The sequence below is a fragment of the Oncorhynchus mykiss genome, chromosome 6, assembly GCF_013265735.2.
Source record: "Oncorhynchus mykiss isolate Arlee chromosome 6, USDA_OmykA_1.1, whole genome shotgun sequence".
Classification (NCBI taxonomy): Eukaryota; Metazoa; Chordata; class Actinopteri; order Salmoniformes; family Salmonidae; genus Oncorhynchus; species Oncorhynchus mykiss.
Genome location: NC_048570.1, coordinates 99,628,555 through 99,651,442, shown reverse-complemented (window position 1 = coordinate 99,651,442; position 22,888 = coordinate 99,628,555). Strand labels below are relative to the sequence as shown.

General features: G+C 44.2%; 1 protein-coding gene across 1 annotated transcript in view; it reads right to left on the bottom strand.

Moving 5' to 3' along the window:
* LOC110513770 (solute carrier organic anion transporter family member 3A1-like) overlaps positions 1-22,888 on the bottom strand; it is a 46,246-nt gene that overhangs the window by 11,559 nt on the left and 11,799 nt on the right. The window contains exons 3-6 of the mRNA XM_036981816.1: positions 16,677-16,775; positions 5,849-6,121; positions 5,507-5,671; positions 3,295-3,493 (exon numbers count right to left, since the gene is read on the bottom strand). Of these exons, the coding sequence (XP_036837711.1) occupies positions 3,295-3,493; positions 5,507-5,671; positions 5,849-6,121; positions 16,677-16,775 (736 nt within the window). The remainder of the gene's footprint in view (positions 1-3,294; positions 3,494-5,506; positions 5,672-5,848; positions 6,122-16,676; positions 16,776-22,888) is intronic.

The following is a 22,888-nucleotide window of genomic DNA, read 5'->3' as shown; positions in this document are numbered from 1 at the left end:
TCTATAGAGGCTACACTGTCGGTCGTCTATAGAGGCTACACTGTCGGTCGTCTATAGAGGCTACACTTTCTGTCGTCTATAGAGGCTACACTTTCTGTCGTCTATAGAGGCTACACTTTCTGTCGTCTATAGAGGCTACACTTTCTGTCGTCTATAGAGGCTACACTTTCTGTCGTCTATAGAGGCTACACTTTCTGTCGTCTATAGAGGCTACACTTTCTGTCGTCTATAGAGGCTACACTTTCTGTCGTCTATAGAGGCTACACTTTCTGTCGTCTATAGAGGCTACACTTTCTGTCGTCTATAGAGGCTACACTTTCTGTCGTCTATAGAGGCTACACTTTCTGTCGTCTATAGAGGCTACACTTTCTGTCGTCTATAGAGGCTACACTTTCTGTCGTCTATAGAGGCTACACTTTCTGTCGTCTATAGAGGCTACACTTTCTGTCGTCTATAGAGGCTACACTTTCTGTCGTCTATAGAGGCTACACTTTCTGTCATTTAGAGGCTACACTATTCAATAACCATTTTGAACTTTTAACTATGGTAGAGATAATAAGGGAGTGGTTTTATGACCGGAGGAGGAGGAGGTCAGAGACCTGGCAGTGTGGTACCAAGACAACCTCTCACTCAACGTGGGCAAGACAAAGGTGCTCATTGTGGACTACAGGAAACGGAGGGCCGAACATGTCCCCATTCACATCGACGGGCTGTAGTGGAGCGGGCCTAGAGCATCAAGTTCCTTGGGTTCCACATCACTAAGGACCTATCAATGTCCAAACACACCAACGCAGTCGTGAAAGAGGGAATTTCAATGCCTCTTCCCCCACAGGAGGCTGAAAAGATGTGGCATGGGCCCTCAGACCCTCAAAAAGTTATACAGCTGCACCATTGAGAGCATTTTGACTGGCTGCATTACCGCCTGGTATAGCAACTGCTCGGCATCTTACCACTAGGTGCAACTCAGGGTAGTGTCCAATACATCACTGGGGCCGAACTCCCTGCCATTCTGGACCTCTAGACAAGACGGTGTCAGAGAAAGGCCCTAAAAATGGTCAAGGACTCCAGCCACCCAAGCCATATAGACTGTTATCAATGCTACCGCACGGCAAGCGGTACCGGAGCCAGCCAAGTCTGGGACCAAAAGGCACCTGAACAACTTCTACCCCCATTATACTGCTGAACATTTGATCAAATGTCTACCCTGACTATTTACATTGACCCCCTTGATTATGTATTACATACACACACACACACACACACACACTTGTATATAGCCATGTTATTACCTGGTACTTCCTGTATATAACCATGTTATTACCTGGTACTCCCTGTATATAGTCATGTTATTACCTGGTACCCCTGTATATAGCCATGTTATTACCTCCCTGTATATAACCATGTTATTACCTGGTACTCCCTGTATATAACCATGTTATTACCTGGTACTCCCTGTATATAGTCATGTTATTACCTGGTACTCCCTGTATATAGTCATGTTATTACCTGGTACTCCCTGTATATAACCATGTTATTACCTGGTACTCCATGTATATAACCATGTTATTACCTGGTACTTCCTGTATATAACCATGTTATTACCTCCCTGTATATAGTCATGTTATTACCTGGTACTTCCTGTATATAGTCAGGTTATTACCTGGTCCTTCCTGTATATAACCATGTTATTACCTGGTACTCCCTGTATATAACCATGTTATTACCTGGTACTTCCTGTATATAACCATGTTATTACCTGGTACTTCCTGTATATAACCATGTTATTACCTGGTACTCCCTGTATATAACCATGTTATTACCTGGTACTTCCTGTATATAACCATGTTATTACCTGGTACTCCCTGTATATAACCATGTTATTACCTGGTACTCCCTGTATATAACCATGTTATTACCTGGTACTCCCTGTATATAGTCAGGTTATTACCTGGTCCTTCCTGTATATAACCATGTTATTACCTGGTACTTCCTGTATATAACCATGTTATTACCTGGTACTTCCTGTATATAACCATGTTATTACCTGGTACTCCCTGTATATAACCATGTTATTACCTGGTACTCCCTGTATATAACCATGTTATTACCTGGTACTTCCTGTATATAACCATGTTATTACCTGGTACTCCCTGTATATAACCATGTTATTACCTGGTACTCCTTGTATATAGTCAGGTTATTACCTGGTCCTTCCTGTATATAACCATGTTATTACCTGGTACTTCCTGTATATAACCATGCTATTACCTGGTACTTCCTGTATATAACCATGTTATTACCTGGTACTTCCTGTATATAACCATGTTATTACCTGGTACTCCCTGTATATAACCATGTTATTACCTGGTACTCCCTGTATATAACCATGTTATTACCTGGTACTCCCTGTATATAACCATGTTATTACCTGGTACTTCCTGTATATAACCATGTTATTACCTGGTACTCCCTGTATATAACCATGTTATTACCTGGTACTCCTTGTATATAGTCAGGTTATTACCTGGTCCTTCCTGTATATAACCATGTTATTACCTGGTACTTCCTGTATATAACCATGCTATTACCTGGTACTTCCTGTATATAACCATGTTATTACCTGGTACTTCCTGTATATAACCATGTTATTACCTGGTACTCCCTGTATATAACCATGTTATTACCTGGTACTCCCTGTATATAACCATGTTATTACCTGGTACTCCCTGTATATAACCATGTTATTACCTGGTACTTCCTGTATATAACCATGCTATTACCTGGTACTTCCTGTATATAACCATGTTATTACCTGGTACTTCCTGTATATAACCATGTTATTACCTGGTACTCCCTGTATATAACCATGTTATTACCTGGTACTTCCTGTATATAACCATGTTATTACCTGGTCCTTCCTGTATATAACCATGTTATTACCTGGTACTCCCTGTATATAACCATGTTATTACCTGGTACTTCCTGTATATAACCATGTTATTACCTGGTACTCCCTGTATATAACCATGTTATTACCTGGTACTTCCTTTACATCGCCTCGTTATTTTTAAAAATGGTTTTACTATTTCCTTTTATATTTAGAAAATATTTGTCTTAATTTTTAACTGTACTGTTGGGAATGGGCTCGTAAATAAGCATTTCACTGTACATCTACACCTTTTGTATTCTGCACATGTGGCCAATAAAATGTTATTAGATGTCCTGTAGTTGAAGGTGAGGAACAACTTGGTAACATTGTTGAACGCGCTAACAGTGATACGGTAGGCTACTCACGCGTTGCCGTAGGCGACAGTCACCCCGGCGACAGGGCCGGTCTCACAGCCGAGGAAGAGGAAGGAGACGTAACAGGCGGTGGAGACGAGGTTGACCCCCATGGCCATACGGATGGCCCCTAACGCTGACAGGTCTAACTTCTTCACCAAGAGACCACCCAGGAAGATACCCAGACACGCACACGGAATGGCTGTCATACCTATGGAGGAAGGGAGGGAGGGAGAGGACAGGGGTTATGGTTGGAAGGATAGAGGACAGTGTTAGGACCAGGGTTAGGGAGAGACAGAGGACAGGGGTTATGGTTGGAAGGATAGAGGACAGTGTTAGGACCAGGGTTAGGGAGAGACAGAGGACAGTGTTAGGACCAGGGTTAGGGAGAGACAGAGGACAGGGGTTATGGTTGGAAGGATAGAGGACAGTGTTAGGACCAGGGTTAGGGAGAGACAGAGGACAGTGTTAGGACCAGGGTTAGGGAGAGACAGAGAACAGGGGTTATGGTTGGAAGGATAGTGTTAGTACCAGGGTTAGGGAGAGACAGAGGACAGTGTTAGGACCAGGGTTAGGGAGAGACAGAGGACAGGGGTTATGGTTGGAAGGATAGAGGACAGTGTTAGGACCAGGGTTAGGGAGAGACAGAGGACAGTGTTAGGACCAGGGTTAGGGAGAGACAGAGGACAGGGGTTATGGTTGGAAGGATAGAGGACAGTGTTAGGACCAGGGTTAGGGAGAGACAGAGGACAGTGTTAGGACCAGGGTTAGGGAGAGACAGAGAACAGGGGTTATGGTTGGAAGGATAGTGTTAGTACCAGGGTTAGGGAGAGACAGAGGACAGTGTTAGGACCAGGGTTAGGGAGAGACAGAGGACAGGGGTTATGGTTGGAAGGATAGAGGACAGTGTTAGGACCAGGGTTAGGGAGAGACAGAGAACAGGGGTTATGGTTGGAAGGATAGTGTTAGGACCAGGGTTAGGGAGAGACAGAGGACAGGGGTTATGGTTGGAAGGATAGAGGACAGTGTTAGGACCAGGGTTAGGGAAAAGACAGAGGACAGTGTTAGGACCAGGGTTAGGGAGAGACAGAGGACAGGGGTTATGGTTGGAAGGATAGAGGACAGTGTTAGGACCAGGGTTAGGGAGAGACAGAGGACAGTGTTAGGACCAGGGTTAGGGAGAGACAGAGAACAGGGGTTATGGTTGGAAGGATAGTGTTAGTACCAGGGTTAGGGAGAGACAGAGGACAGTGTTAGGACCAGGGTTAGGGAGAGACAGAGGACAGGGGTTATGGTTGGAAGGATAGAGGACAGTGTTAGGACCAGGGTTAGGGAGAGACAGAGAACAGGGGTTATGGTTGGAAGGATAGTGTTAGGACCAGGGTTAGGGAGAGACAGAGGACAGGGGTTATGGTTGGAAGGATAGAGGACAGTGTTAGGACCAGGGTTAGGGAAAAGACAGAGGACAGTGTTAGGACCAGGGTTAGGGAGAGACAGAGGACAGGGGTTATGGTTGGAAGGATAGAGGACAGTGTTAGGACCAGGGTTAGGGAGAGACAGAGGACAGTGTTAGGACCAGGGTTAGGGAGAGACAGAGGACAGTGTTAGGACCAGGGTTAGGGAGAGACAGAGGAGAGGGGTTATGGTTGGAAGGGTAGAGGACAGTGTTAGGACCAGGGTTAGGGTGAGACAGAGGACAGTGTTAGGACCAGGGTTAGGGTGAGACAGAGGACAGTGTTAGGACCAGGGTTAGGGAGAGACAGAGGACAGTGTTAGGACCAGGGTTAGGGAGAGACAGAGGACAGTGTTAGGACCAGGGTTAGGGAGAGACAGAGGACAGTGTTAGGACCAGGGTTAGGGAGAGACAGAGGACAGGGGTTATCGTTGGAAGGATAGAGGACAGTGTTAGTACCAGGTTTAGGGAGAGACAGAGGACAGGGGTTATGGTTGGAAGGACAGTGTTAGGACCAGGGTTAGGGAGAGACAGAGGACAGGGGTTATGGTTGGAAGGACAGTGTTAGGACCAGGGTTAGGGAGAGACCAGAGGACAGTGTTAGGACCAGGGTTAGGGAGAGACAGAGGACAGAGAGGAGTGTGTGTGAGAAGGGGCCAATAACAAACACTGTGAATGAAGAAGGGAAAGGCCACAGGGTCATTGAAAACCACTATAGAAGTCCCATGTTTTATTATGCTCTGGTTTGGATGTAGTGATTAGCATTATCACCTAGCAGCTGATTGGCTGAGGAAGTGGTGAGGTTGAACTGCTGCTCCATGTACTTCCCTAGGAAGGTGGCGAAGCCTGCAACCACAGCGATCTCCATACAGGCTGCCAGCGAGATGCAGGTAAACACAGGGTTGGACAGGAGGTGCTTGGTCACCTTGGGGATGACTGTAAAGGGGTGGGGGGTGATTGAAACTGTGTACATCACAACATAATATCTTGTATGTATTTGACATGTGTACCGTATCCATGAACACCAGTCTGTTAATAAACGGAGAAGCAGACCTCTCCCCTGACCAACATCGCTGACATTACCATATTATTCTATGACAGTAGATATCTCACCTCTCATGTGCTCGCAGCAGGTCAGTCCACTATTGGCCTGGAAGCCATGGATCGCCCCATTAGTGGGCTTGTTCCCCTCGTAATCCCTGGACAGGGAGGGGGGCAACATGGCCTGTTCACTCTCCCCCGTACTGTCCACATCCTGCTCATTCAGGGACTGGGGGAAGCCGAACATGAAGAGGGAGGAGATGAAGAGTAAGGCACCGCAGAGCAAGAAGCCACCCCACCACGCACCAATCCACCTGGGGTCGTCAGGGCCGATGTCCAGCTTACCTGGCAACACAGGTAGAAAACACCAGGTTAAACACATATAACACAGTCAGGATACCAGGTTAAACACATATAACACAGTCAGGATACCAGGTTAATGTAACACAGTCAGGATACCAGGTTAATATAACACAGTCAGGATACCAGGTTAAACACATATAACACATTCAGGATACCAGGTTAAACACATATAACACAGTCAGGATACCAGGTTAATATAACACAGTCAGGATACCAGGTTAATATAACACAGTCAGGATACCAGGTTAATATAACACAGTCAGGATACCAGGTTAAACACATATAACACAGTCAGGATACCAGGTTAATATAACACAGTCAGGATACCAGGTTAAACACATATAACACAGTCAGGATACCAGGTTAAACACATATAACACAGTCAGGATACCAGGTTAAACACATATAACACAGTCAGGATACCAGGTTAATATAACACAGTCAGGATACCAGGTTAATATAACACAGTCAGGATACCAGGTTAATATAACACAGTCAGGATACCAGGTTAATATAACACAGTTAGGATACCAGGTTAATATAACACAGTCAGTATACCAGGTTAAACACATATAACACAGTCAGGATACCAGGTTAAACACATATAACACAGTCAGGATACCAGGTTAATATAACACAGTCAGGATACCAGGTTAATATAACACAGTTAGGATACCAGGTTAGTATAACACAGTCAGGATACCAGGTTAATATAACTGTTACGGATACAGTTATCCTGTGTGTGAGTATATAACTGTTACGGATACAGTTATCCTGTGTGTGAGTGTATCCTGTGTGTGTTTTCTTTTCTCTCCTTCTCCCCTCACAGCTGAAAATCATCACTCCCCAATCAGTCAACAATCAACCCATCAATCAGAAGACACACCTCCTCCTGTTTCCTACCCTATCACAGTTCCTTCCCCATGGTTTAAAAACCCCATCATTTGTTTGCTCTGCAGCTCAATCTCTTTGTAAATGCCATGTTGGTAGATCTCTGTTCTTCATGGATTTCAGTAGCTCAATCTCTTTGTAAATGCCATGTTTGTAGATCTCTGTTCTTCGCTCGCTCTCTGTGTATTAATTAACCTCTCCTTTTGTTTGAGCATCTCCATAGCACTTTGTCATCACCTGTGAGTATTGTTTTTGCTTATGGTGTTTTGCTGGTGGGAAAAGGGGAAACCAAGACAAGTCGCCCATGGGCATACACTACCCGTAGGTAAACTTTGTTAAAAGCACTAGTTAGAACTGGGCGGACCACCCACTGTATTTTTGGTTAGTTAGTTAGCTGTTGTTAAAGTAGGCTAGTCTAGCTTAGGGGTGTTTTTGGTTAGTTAGTTAGCTGTTGTTAAAGGAGGCTAGTCTAGCTTAGGGGTGTTTTTGCATATTTGTTTCTTTCCTTGGGTCCAGCTCAGCCCCTTTTCCTGCTCCCCCCATTGCCGTGTGTTTATCAAATAAACCTTGAGTTTGACGGTAGATTTCAGTTGTCCTGGTTATTACGTTCACACTTTTACTTTGTCACAATTATAATTTGCATGAGTTATGTTACGCGTCTCATTACCATCCCCCCCTAGACTGTCGGGCCAAAAGGGATTCGTAACAATAACACAGTCAGGATACCAGGTTAATATAACACAGTCAGGATACCAGGTTAAACACATAACACGGTCAGGATACCAGGATAAAAACATATAACACGGTCAGGATACCAGGATAAAAACATATAACACAGTCAGGATACCAGGTTAATATAACACAGTCAGGATACCAGGTTAATATAACACAGTCAGGATACCAGGTTAATATAACACAGTCAGGATACCAGGTTAATATAACACAGTCAGGATACCAGGTTAATATAACACAGTCAGGATACCAGGTTAATATAACACAGTCAGGATACCAGGTTAATATAACACAGTCAGTATACCAGGTTAAACACATAACACAGGGATACCAGGGGGGGAACACATATAACACAGTAGGGATACCAGGGGGAACACATATAACACAGTAGGGATACCAGGGGGAACACATATAACACAGTAGGGATACCGGGGGGGGGGGGGGGACATATAACACAGTAGGGATACCAGGGGGAACACATAACACAGTAGGGATAGCAGGGGGAACACATATAACACAGTAGGGATACCAGGGGGGGGGAACACATAACACAGTAGGGATACCAGGGGGGGAACACATATAACACAGTATGGATACCAGGGGGGGAAACATATAACACAGTAGGGATACCAGGGGGAACACATATAACACAGTAGGGATACCGGGGGGGGGGACATATAACACAGTAGGGATACCAGGCGGGGGGAACACATATACCACAGTAGGGATACCAGGGGGAACACATATAACACAGTAGGGATACCAGGGGGGGGGGGCATATAACACAGTAGGCATACCAGGGGGAACACATATAACACAGTAGGGATACCAGGGGGGGAAACATATAACACAGTAGGGATACCAAGGGGGGGACATATAACACAGTAGGGATACCGGGGGGGGGGGGGGACATATAACACAGTAGGGATACCAGGCGGGGGGAACACATATAACACAGTAGGGATACCAGGGGGAACACATATAACACAGTAGGGATACCAGGGGGGGCATATAACACAGTAGGGATACCAGGGGGGAACATATAACACAGTAGGCATACCAGGGGGAACACATATAACACAGTAGGGATACCAGGGGGAACACATATAACACAGTCGGGATACCAGGTTAATATAACAGTCAGGATACCAGGTTAAACATGTATAACACAGTCAGGATACCAGGTTAAACACATATAACACAGTCAGGATACCAGGTTAATATAACAAAGGCAAGATACCAGGTTAAGCACATATAACACAGTCAGGATACCCGGATAAACACATATAACTGTCAGGATACCAGGTTAAACACATATAACAGTCAGGATACCAGGATAAACACATATAACAGTCAGGATACCAGGATAAACACATATAACAGTCAGGATACCAGGTTAAACACATATAACACAGTCAGGATACCAGGTTAAACACATATAACACAGTCAGGATACCAGGTTAAACACATATAACACAGTCAGGATACCAGGATAAACACATATAACACAGTCAGGGTACCAGGTTAATATAACACAGTCAGGATACCAGGTTAATATAACACAGTCAGGATACCAGGTTAAACACATATAACACAGTCAGTGTACCAGGTTAATATAACACAGTCAGGATACCAGGTTAAACACATATAACAATCAGGATACAAGGATAAACACACATAACACAGTCAGGATACCAGGATAAACACATATAACACAGTCAGGATACCAGGTTAAACACATATAACACAGTCAGGATACCAGGTTAATATAACACAGTCAGGATACCAGGTTAATATAACACAGTCAGGATACCAGGTTAATATAACACAGTCAGGATACCAGGTTAAACACATATAACACAGTCAGGATACCAGGTTAATATAACACAGTCAGGATACCAGGTTAAACACATATAACACAGTCAGGATACCAGGTTAAACACATATAACACAGTCAGGATACCAGGTTAAACACATATAACACAGTCAGGATACCAGGTTAAACACATATAACACAGTCAGGATACCAGGTTAATATAACACAGTCAGGATACCAGGTTAATATAACACAGTCAGGATACCAGGTTAATATAACACAGTCAGGATACCAGGTTAATATAACACAGTTAGGATACCAGGTTAATATAACACAGTCAGTATACCAGGTTAAACACATATAACACAGTCAGGATACCAGGTTAATATAACACAGTCAGGATACCAGGTTAAACACATATAACACAGTCAGGATACCAGGTTAAACACATATAACACTGTCAGGATACCAGGTTAAACACCTATAACACAGTCAGGATACCAGGTTAATATAACACAGTCAGGATACCAGGTTAATATAACACAGTCAGGATACCAGGTTAAACACACATAACACAGTCAGGATATCAGGTTAATATAACACAGTCAGGATACCAGGTTAATATAACACAGTCAGGATACCAGGTTAATATAACACAGTCAGGATACCAGGTTAAACACATATAACACAGTCAGGATACCAGGTTAAACACATATAACACAGTCAGGATACCAGGTTAATATAACACAGTCAGGATACCAGGTTAATATAACACAGTCAGGATACCAGGTTAATATAACACAGTCAGGATACCAGGTTAAACACATATAACACAGTCAGGATACCAGGTTAATATAACACAGTCAGGATACCAGGTTAAACACATATAAGACAGTCAGGATACCAGTTTAAACACATATAACACAGTCAGGATACCAGGTTAAACACATATAACACAGTCAGGATACCAGGTTAATATAACACAGTCAGGATACCAGGTTAATATAACACAGTCAGGATACCAGGTTAATATAACACAGTCAGGATACCAGGTTAATATAACACAGTTAGGATACCAGGTTAATATAACACAGTCAGTATACCAGGTTAAACACATATAACACAGTCAGGATACCAGGTTAATATAACACAGTCAGGATACCAGGTTAAACACATATAACACAGTCAGGATACCAGGTTAATATAACACAGTCAGGATACCAGGTTAATATAACACAGTCAGGATACCAGGTTAAACACATATAACACAGTCAGGATACCAGGATAAACACATATAACACAGTCAGGATACCAGGTTAATATAACACAGTCAGGATACCAGGATAAACACATATAACAGTCAGGATACCAGGATAAACACATATAACACAGTCAGGATACCAGGATAAACACATATAGCAGTCAGGATACCAGGATAAACACATATAACACAGTCAGGATACCAGGTTAAACACATATAACACGGTCAGGATACCAGGTTAAACACATATAACACAGTCAGGATACCAGGTTAAACACATATAACACAGTCAGGATACCAGGTTAAACACATATAACACAGTCAGGATACCAGGTTAAACACATATAGCACAGTCAGGATACCAGGTTAATATAACACAGTCAGGATACCAGGTTAATATAACACAGTCAGGATACCAGGTTAATATAACACAGTCAGGATACCAGGTTAATATAACACAGTCAGGATACCAGGTTAATATAACACAGTTAGGATACCAGGTTAATATAACACAGTCAGGATACCAGGTTAATATAACACAGTCAGGATACCAGGTTAATATAACACAGTTAGGATACCAGGTTAATATAACACAGTCAGGATAGCAGGTTAATATAACACAGTCAGGATACCAGGTTAATATAACACAGTCAGGATACCAGGTTAAACACATATAACACAGTCAGGATACCAGGATAAACACATATAACACAGTCAGGATACCAGGTTAATATAACACAGTCAGGATACCAGGTTAATATAACACAGTCAGGATACCAGGTTAATATAACACAGTCAGGATACCAGGATAAACACATATAACAGTCAGGATACCAGGATAAACACATATAACACAGTCAGGATACCAGGATAAACACATATAGCAGTCAGGATACCAGGATAAACACATATAACACAGTCAGGATACCAGGTTAAACACATATAACACGGTCAGGATACCAGGTTAAACACATATAACACAGTCAGGATACCAGGTTAAACACATATAACACAGTCAGGATACCAGGTTAAACACATATAACACAGTCAGGATACCAGGTTAAACACATATAGCACAGTCAGGATACCAGGTTAATATAACACAGTCAGGATACCAGGTTAATATAACACAGTCAGGATACCAGGTTAAACACATATAACACAGTCAGGATACCAGGTGAAACACATATAACACAGTCAGGATACCAGGTTAAACACATATAACACAGTCAGGATACCAGGTTAAACACATATAACACAGTCAGGATACCAGGTTAGTATAACACAGTCAGGATACCAGGTTAATATAACTGTTACGGATACAGTTATCCTGTGTGTGAGTATATAACTGTTACGGATACAGTTATCCTGTGTGTGAGTGTATCCTGTGTGTGTTTTCTTTTCTCTCCTTCTCCCCTCACAGGTGAAAATCATCACTCCCCAATCAGTCAACAATCAACCCATCAATCAGAAGACACACCTCCTCCTGTTTCCTACCCTATCACAGTTCCTTCCCCATGGTTTAAAAACCCCATCATTTGTTTGCTCTGCAGCTCAATCTCTTTGTAAATGCCATGTTGGTAGATCTCTGTTCTTCATGGATTTCAGTAGCTCAATCTCTTTGTAAATGCCATGTTTGTAGATCTCTGTTCTTCGCTCGCTCTCTGTGTATTAATTAACCTCTCCTTTTGTTTGAGCATCTCCATAGCACTTTGTCATCACCTGTGAGTATTGTTTTTGCTTATGGTGTTTTGCTGGTGGGAAAAGGGGAAACCAAGACAAGTCGCCCATGGGCATACACTACCCGTAGGTAAACTTTGTTAAAAGCACTAGTTAGAACTGGGCGGACCACCCACTGTATTTTTGGTTAGTTAGTTAGCTGTTGTTAAAGTAGGCTAGTCTAGCTTAGGGGTGTTTTTGGTTAGTTAGTTAGCTGTTGTTAAAGTAGGCTAGTCTAGCTTAGGGGTGTTTTTGCATATTTGTTTCTTTCCTTGGGTCCAGCTCAGCCCCTTTTCCTGCTCCCCCCATTGCCGTGTGTTTATCAAATAAACCTTGAGTTTGACGGTAGATTTCAGTTGTCCTGGTTATTACGTTCACACTTTTACTTTGTCACAATTATAATTTGCATGAGTTATGTTACGCGTCTCATTACCATCCCCCCCTAGACTGTCGGGACAAAAGGGATTCGTAACAATAACACAGTCAGGATACCAGGTTAATATAACACAGTCAGGATACCAGGTTAAACACATAACACGGTCAGGATACCAGGATAAAAACATATAACACGGTCAGGATACCAGGATAAAAACATATAACACAGTCAGGATACCAGGTTAATATAACACAGTCAGGATACCAGGTTAATATAACACAGTCAGGATACCAGGTTAATATAACACAGTCAGGATACCAGGTTAATATAACACAGTCAGGATACCAGGTTAAACACATAACACAGGGATACCAGGGGGGGAACACATATAACACAGTAGGGATACCAGGGGGAACACATAACACAGTAGGGATAGCAGGGGGAACACATATAACACAGTAGGGATACCAGGGGGGGAAACATATAACACAGTAGGGATACCAGGGGGGGAACACATATAACACAGTAGGGATACCAGGGGGAACACATATAACACAGTAGGGATACCAGGGGGAACACATAACACAGTAGGGATACCAGGGGGGGGCATATAACACAGTAGGCATACCAGGGGGAACACATATAACACAGTAGGGATACCAGGGGGGGAAACATATAACACAGTAGGGATACCAAGGGCGGGACATATAACACAGTAGGGATACCGGGGGGGGGGACATATAACACAGTAGGGATACCAGGCGGGGGGAACACATATAACACAGTAGGGATACCAGGGGGAACACATATAACACAGTAGGGATACCAGGGGGGGCATATAACACAGTAGGGATACCAGGGGGGAACATATAACACAGTAGGCATACCAGGGGGAACACATATAACACAGTAGGGATACCAGGGGGAACACATATAACACAGTCGGGATACCAGGTTAATATAACAGTCAGGATACCAGGTTAAACATGTATAACACAGTCAGGATACCAGGTTAAACACATATAACACAGTCAGGATACCAGGTTAATATAACAAAGGCAAGATACCAGGTTAAGCACATATAACACAGTCAGGATACCCGGATAAACACATATAACTGTCAGGATACCAGGTTACACACATATAACAGTCAGGATACCAGGATAAACACATATAACAGTCAGGATACCAGGATAAACACATATAACAGTCAGGATACCAGGTTAAACACATATAACACAGTCAGGATACCAGGTTAAACACATATAACACAGTCAGGATACCAGGTTAAACACATATAACACAGTCAGGATACCAGGATAAACACATATAACACAGTCAGGGTACCAGGTTAATATAACACAGTCAGGATACCAGGTTAATATAACACAGTCAGGATACCAGGTTAAACACATATAACACAGCCAGTGTACCAGGTTAATATAACACAGTCAGGATACCAGGTTAAACACATATAACAATCAGGATACAAGGATAAACACACATAACACAGTCAGGATACCAGGATAAACACATATAACACAGTCAGGATACCAGGTTAATATAACAGGCAGGATACCAGGTTAAACACATATAACACAGTCAGGATACCAGGATAAACACATATAACACAGCCAGGATACCAGGATAAACACATATAACACAGTCAGGATACCAGGTTAATATAACAGGCAGGATACCAGGATAAACACATATAACAGTCAGGATACCAGGATAAACACATATAACACAGTCAGGATACCAGGATAAACACATATAACACAGTCAGGATACCAGGTTAATATAACACAGTCAGGGTACCAGGTTAATATAACACAGTCAGGATACCAGGTTAACCACACCATGGTTAACCACACCGCACCATGTACTCTCACTACTAGTGTCCCCCAGGGCTCGGTTTTAGGCCCTCTCCTCTTCTCTCTATAGACTAAGTCACTGGTCATATCCTCACATGGTCTCTCCTATCACTGCTATGAGGATGGACCTCTCCTCTTCTCTCTATAGACCAAGTCACTCAGCTCTGTCATATCACTGCTATGAAGATGACACTCAACTGCTTTTCTCCTTCCCCCTTCTGACACCCAGGTGGCAACACGCATCTCTGCGTGCCTGGCAGATATCTCAGCTTGGATGTCGGCCCACCACCTCAAGCTCAACCTTGACAAGACAGAGCTGCTCTTCATCCCAAAGAAGGCCTGTCCACTCAAAGACCTCTCCATCATGGTTGACAACTCCACACTGTCACCCTCCCAGAGTGCAAAGAACCTTGGCGTGACCCTGGACATCACCCTGTCATTCTCTGCAAACATCAAAGCAGTGACTCCTGCAGATTCATGCTCTACAACATCCATAGAGTACGACCCCCCCTCACACAGGAAGTGGCGCAGGTCCTAATCCAGGAACTTGTCATCTCCCTTCTGGACTACTGCAACTCGCTGTTGGCTGGGCTGCTCGCTTTTGCCATCAAACACCTGCAACTTATCCAGAATTCCAGTTGACGCTCGCATCCACTACAAGACCATGGTGCTTACCTACAGAACAGCAAGAGGAACTGCCCCTCCCTACCTTCAGGCTATGGTCAAACCCTACACCAACCCATCCACTACAAGACCATGGTGCTTACCTACAGAACAGCAAGAGGAACTGCCCCTCCCTACCTTCAGGCTATGGTCAAACCCTACACCAACCCATCCACTACAAGACCATGGTGCTTACCTACAGAACAGCAAGAGGAACTGTCCCTCCCTACCTTCAGGCTATGGTCAAACCCTACACCCCAACCCGAGCACTCCGTTCTGCCACCTCAGTTCTCTTGGCCCTCCCACCCCTACTTTATTAAGGAAAAGTGTACTTACTATGCCTCTGATATGTGGTTGTCCCACCCAGCTATCTTAAAATGAATGCACTAACTGTAAGTCACTCTAGATAAGAGCGTCTGCTAAATGACTATATGATTATGATTATATATATATACACATATGATTATATATTACACAGAAGACTCCAGGGGGAACAAATATTATATATACACAGTAGAGACTCCAGAGGGAACAAAGATTATATATATACACAGGAGACTCCAGGGGGAACAAAGTACATATATACATAGTAGAGACTCCAGAGGGAACAAAGATTATATATACACAGTAGAGACTCCAGGGGGAACAAAGATTATATATATACACAGGAGACTCCAGGGGGAACAAAGATTATATATATACACAGTAGAGACTCCAGGGGGAACAAAGATTATATATACACAGCAGAGACTCCAGGGGGAAGAAATATAACACTGTTTTTGTCACACAGCAGTAGAAACCAAGGAAAAGAGAGACACAGTGCTACGTATGGTGGAGAATTCAGCCAGAAGTTGTAGTGTATATTGTACCATATTGTTGTCTGAATGGGAGAGATACCCAGTAGGCTATGCTTGCATGTGTGTTAAACATGTTTTGACACAGGGATCACTTCCATATACTTCAAATGATCAAGACATTGCAGTACAATGCCACATTACTGTATTAAAGACATGGTCAGGGTCAGGATCAATTCCATTTCAATTCCAGTCAATATTAGGAAGTACACTGAAATTCCTATTCCAATTCTATTCAACACTTTTTCAATTGGGAACATTTGGAATTTGGTCTCCTTTTGGAATTGACTGGAATTTATGTAGAATTGACACCAACTCTGGACATATTACTAGGTAACAGGTACTGACTTGTGTCGATGAAGACAGCGTCCACATAGACTTTGGTGCAGAGGGATCCTAATATGAAGCCACAGGCTGGGCCAAACACCAGCGTGGAAAATACTATACCTAAAGAGAAACACAGACAAGACACTTTAATAGTAACATCCACAACGTCAAAAAGACACTTCTCATTGGTAAGGACACGTTTAGACAGATTTATACGAAGGCAAATGTAACCTTTCATAACTTTCCAGTGAAGGCAGAAAAATATACCTTCTTTTTATACAATTGGACGACTGTATGCTGCAATGTCACTTTTAGGAGCGACACGGCCAAATGCACAGAACTGGGAGTTATAGATCCGTCATTCGCATTGAAAGCAAGTCTAAGAAGCGGTAGATCTGTTCTATGTGCGCTATTTCTATGCTTCCTGTTCTGAAGTGTAGTTATTGTATCTTTTACTTGTGGTTTTGGACACCAGCTTCAAACAGATGAAAATACAACATTGTTGGTTCTGGAGAATATCACAGCGGTTTAGATGGTACAGTGGTTCTATACACTAGGCCTGCTTGTTTTGTCACATCAACTGAAAATAGATGAACTATTAGAATTTTAGCAACCAGGAAATGGCAGAGTGATTTCTACATAGCACCTTTAAAAGTTAGTTATTTTAAGAAATATACATATTTTCAGTTCTAAGCCACAAGAGGGCGCCACTACTCTGCACATATCTCTCTGACCAGGACCCTTAACACGTTGCCACTACCCTGCATATCTCTCTGACCAGGACCCTTAACACGTTGCCACTACCCTGCATATCTCTCTGACCAGGACCCTTAACACGTTGCCACTACCCTGCATATCTCTCTGACCAGGACCCTTAACACGTTGCCACTACCCTGCATATCTCTCTGACCAGGACCCTTAACACGTTGCCACTACTCTGCACATATCTCTCTGACCAGGACCCTTAACACGTTGCCACTACCCTGCATATCTCTCTGACCAGGACCCTTAACACGTTGCCACTACCCTGCATATCTCTATGACCAAGACCTGTTGTCATCAGATCCCTGACAGCTAAGCATCACAACTTACAGTTAGTTACCCTTCAAGTCCTGTTGTCATCAGATCCCTGACAGCTCAGCATCAAGATGGGAGGGCCAGGGAGAACCTTCGAGAACATCTCCTGATGAAATCATTGGCCACTCTAACCGATGGATCACTAGTCACTTTATTAACCCCACTTTAATAATGATGTTTAGACATCTTGCACTACTCATCCCAGATGTATATACTGTATTTTATACCTTCCAGTTCCAGCTGACAGAACCTTCCATTTACAGCTGTCCCCTGACCCTCACTTCTTCATTCTCTCCTCACAAACACATGAGCCTTTGAACAGGGCCATTGAGGAAGGCTCGGTTTATGTCAGGGATACAGTCAGGGATACGGCTGGGTAGCAGTGTGTACAGGACAGAGAGAGGCTGGGTAGCAGTGGGTACAGGCTGGGTACAGGACAAAGAGAGGCTGGGTAGCAGTGGGTACAGGCTGGGTACAGGACAGAGAGAGGCTGGGTAGCAATGGGTACAGGCTGGGTACGGGTACAGGACAGAGAGAGGCTGGGTAGCAGTGGGTACAGGCTGTGTACAGGACAAAGAGAGGCTGGGTAGCAGTGGGTACAGGCTGGGTACAGGACAGAGAGAGGCTGGGTAGCAGTGGGTACAGGCTGGGTACAGGACAGAGAGAGGCTGGGTAGCAGTGTGTACAGGCTGGGTACGGGTACAGGACAGAGAGAGGCTGGGTAGCAGTGGGTACAGGCTGGGTACAGGACAGAGAGAGGCTGGGTAGCAGTGGGTACAGGCTGGGTACAGGACAGAGAGAGGCTGGGTAGCAGTGTGTACAGGCTGGGTACGGGTACAGGACAGAGAGAGGCTGGGTAGCAGTGGGTACAGGCTGGGTACAGGACAGAGAGAGGCTGGGTAGCAGTGGGTACAGGCTGGGTACAGGACAGAGAGAGGCTGGGTAGCAGTGTGTACAGGCTGGGTACGGGTACAGGACAGAGAGAGGCTGGGTAGCAGTGGGTACAGGCTGGGTACAGGACAGAGAGAGGCTGGGTAGCAGTGGGTACAGGCTGGGTAAAGGACAGAGAGAGACTGGGTAGCAGTGGGTACAGGCTGGGTACGGGTACAGGACAGAGAGAGGCTGGGTAGCAGTGGGTACAGGCTGGGTACAGGACAGAGAGAGGCTGGGTAGCAGTGGGTACAGGCTGGGTACAGGACAGAGAGAGGCTGGGTAGCAGTGGGTACAGGCTGGGTACGGGTACAGGACAGAGAGAGGCTGGGTAGCAGTGGGTACAGGCTGAGTACAGGACAGAGAGAGGCTGGGTAGCAGTGGGTACAGGACAGAGAGAGGCTGGGTAGCCATGGGTACAGGCTGGGTACAGGACAGAGAGAGGCTGGGTAGCAGTGGGTACAGGCTGGGTACAGGACAAAGAGAGGCTGGGTAGCAGTGGGTACAGGCTGGGTACAGGACAGAGAGAGGCTGGGTAGCAGTGGGTACAGGCTGGGTACAGGACAGAGAGAGGCTGTTAGCAGTGGTTACAGGCTGGGTACAGGACAGAGAGAGACTGGGTACAGGCTGGGTACAGGACAGACAGAGGCTGGGTAGCAGTGGGTACAGGCTGGGTACAGGACAGAGAGAGGCTGACATATGGCTGATCTCATCATACTACTGACTGAGGGACATATGGCTGATCTCCATATCATACTAATAACTGAGGGACATATGGCTGATCTCATCATACTACTGACTGGGGGACATATGGCTGATCTCCAGTTCATACTACTGACTGAGGGACATATGGCTGATCTCCATATCATACTACTGACTGAGGGACATATGGCTGATCTCCATATCATACTACTGACTGAGGGACATATGGCTGATCTCCATATCATACTACTGACTGAGGAACATATGGCTGATCTCATCAGACTACTGACTGAGGGACATATGGCTGATCTCCATATCATACTACTAACTGGGGGACATATGGCTGATCTCATCATACTACTGACTGAGGGACATATGGCTGATCTCATCATACTACTGACTGAGGGACATATGGCTGATCTTCATATCATACTACTGACTGAGGGACATATGGCGGATCTCATCATACTACTGACTGAGGGACATATGGCTGATCTCATCATACTACTGACTGAGGGACATATGGCTGATCTCATCATACTACTGACTGAGGGACATATGGCTGATCTCATCATACTACTGACTGAGGGACATATGGCTGATCTCATCATACTACTGACTGAGGGACATATGGCTGATCTCATCATACTACTGACTGAGGGACATATGGCTGATCTTCATATCATACTACTGACTGAGGGACATATGGCGGATCTCATCATACTACTGACTGAGGGACATATGGCTGATCTCATCATACTACTGACTGAGGGACATATGGCTGATCTCATCATACTACTGACTGAGGGACATATGGCTGATCTCCATATCATACTACTGACTGAGGGACATATGGCTGATCATGCCCCAGGACTACCTGACATGATGACTCCTTGCTGTCCCCAGTCCACCTGGCTGTGCTGCTGCTCCAGTTTCAACTGTTCTGCCTTATTATTATTCGACCATGCTGGTCATTTATGAACATTTGAACATCTTGGCCATGTTCTGTTATAATCTCCACCCGGCACAGCCAGAAGAGGACTGGCCATCCCACATATGCTCTCTCTAATTCTCTCTTTCTTTCTCTCTCTCGGAGGACCTGAGCCCTAGGACCATGCCCCAGGAATACCTGACATGATGACTCCTTGCTGTCCCCAGTCCACCTGACTGTGCTGCTGCTCCAGTTTCAACTATTCTGCCTTATTATTATTCGACCATGCTGGTCATCTATGAACATTTGAACATCTTGACCATGTTTTGTGATAATCTCCACCCGGCACAGCCAGAAGAGGACTGGCCACCCCACATAGCCTGGTTCCTCTCTAGGTTTCTTCCTAGGTTTTGGCCTTTCTAGGGAGTTTTTCCTAGCCACCGTGCTTCTACACCTGCATTGCTTGCTGTTTGGGGTTTTAGGCTGGGTTTCTGTACAGCACTTTGAGATATCAGCTGATGTACGAAGGGCTATATAAATAAATTTGATTTGATTTGATCTCATCATACTACTGACTGAGGGACATATGGCTGATCTCCATATCATACTACTGACTGAGGGACATATGGCTGATCTCCATATCATACTACTGACTGAGGGACATACAGCTGATCTCATCATACTACTGACTGAGGGACATATGGCTGATCTCATCATACTACTGACTGAGGGACATACAGCTGATCTCATCATACTACTGACTGAGGGACATATGGCTGATCTCCATATCATACTACTGACTGAGGGACATATGGCTGAACTCCATATCATACTACTGACTGAGGGACATACAGCTGATCTCATCATACTACTGACTGAGGGACATATGGCTGATCTCATCATACTACTGACTGAGGGACATACAGCTGATCTCATCATACTACTGACTGAGGGACATACGGCTGATCTCCATATCATACTACTGACTGAGGGACATATGGCTGATCTCATCATACTACTGACTGAGGGACATATGGCTGATCTCCATATCATACTACTGACTGGGGGACATATGGCTGATCTCCATATCATACTACTGACTGAGGGACATATGGCTGATCTCCATATCATACTACTGACTGAGGGACATATGGCTGATCTCATCATACTACTGACTGAGGGACATATGGCTGATCTCCATATCATACTACTGACTGGGGGACATATGGCTGATCTCCATATCATACTACTGACTGAGGGACATATGGCTGATCTCATCATACTACTGACTGGGGGACATATGGCTGATCTCCATATCATACTACTGACTGGGGGACATATGGCTGATCTCCATATCATACTACTGACTGAGGGACATATGGCTGATCTCATCATACTACTGACTGAGGGACATATGGCTGATCTCCATATCATACTACTGACTGAGGGACATATGGCTGATCTCCATATCATACTACTGACTGGGGGACATATGGCTGATCTCCATATCATACTACTGACTGAGGGACATATGGCTGATCTCTATATTATACTACTGACTGAGGGACATATGGCTGATCTCTATATTATACTACTGACTGAGGGACATATGGCTGATCTCCATATCATACTACTGACTGAGGGACATACAGCTGATCTCATCATACTACTGACTGAGGGACATATGGGTGATCTCATCATACTACTGACTGAGGGACATATGGCTGATCTCCATATCATACTATTGACTGAGGGACATATGGCTGATCTCATCATACTACTGACTAGGGGACATATGGCTGATCTCATCAACTTTATTATCATCTGGATGGACAAATGGATGTGCTTTTCATTCATCACATGTAACTTTAATAAAGATACAACAGTATATTTGGGTAATAGGTTAGCTATTTTATAAACTATGAGAACAGGGGTGTTTCCTGCAAACAAAGCAGCTTAAACCCTTAGTGAGGACTGTTTAAGACAACATGGCTAAGAGAGGTCCGTCAGTGAGCTAGTCCCACCCAGAATAGCCCTAATGGATGAGCTGGAGACTGGACCAGCTGGAAACCGACCTGTGTGTGTGTGTGTGTGTGTGTGTGTGTGTGTATGTGTGTGTGTGTGTGTGTGTGTGTGTGTGTGTGTGTGTGTGTGTGTGTGTGTGTTGCAGGCCTGGTTCTAACATTTTTGGGGCCCCCCGCCAAGAGATCAAATAAATATTGTGGCCCCTCTCTTGAACGTTAAAGTACATGCCCTGCAGTTCTACACATTTTGCCATGGGGAGTTGAGAAAATGTTGCATTTTTAAAGCCAGTTTTCTGCAGTTGTACACATTTTGCCATGTTAATGATATCTGAGTGATACTGACTAATAATTCTAAACATTGTTATCTGGCTGATTGAAGGTCAGTGACTGATATAACAAGTGAAAAACAGCTGATGCACAACCACATTTCAAACTTGCACCTTGTGTATTCTACTAATTTAACTCTCAACAGTAAGTTGAGACCCTGAGTTTCCCCCCAAAAATGATATGATTACATTTTTGGGGTCGGCGACCGCTCATGTCGCTTATGCCTGGAGCCGGCCCAGTAG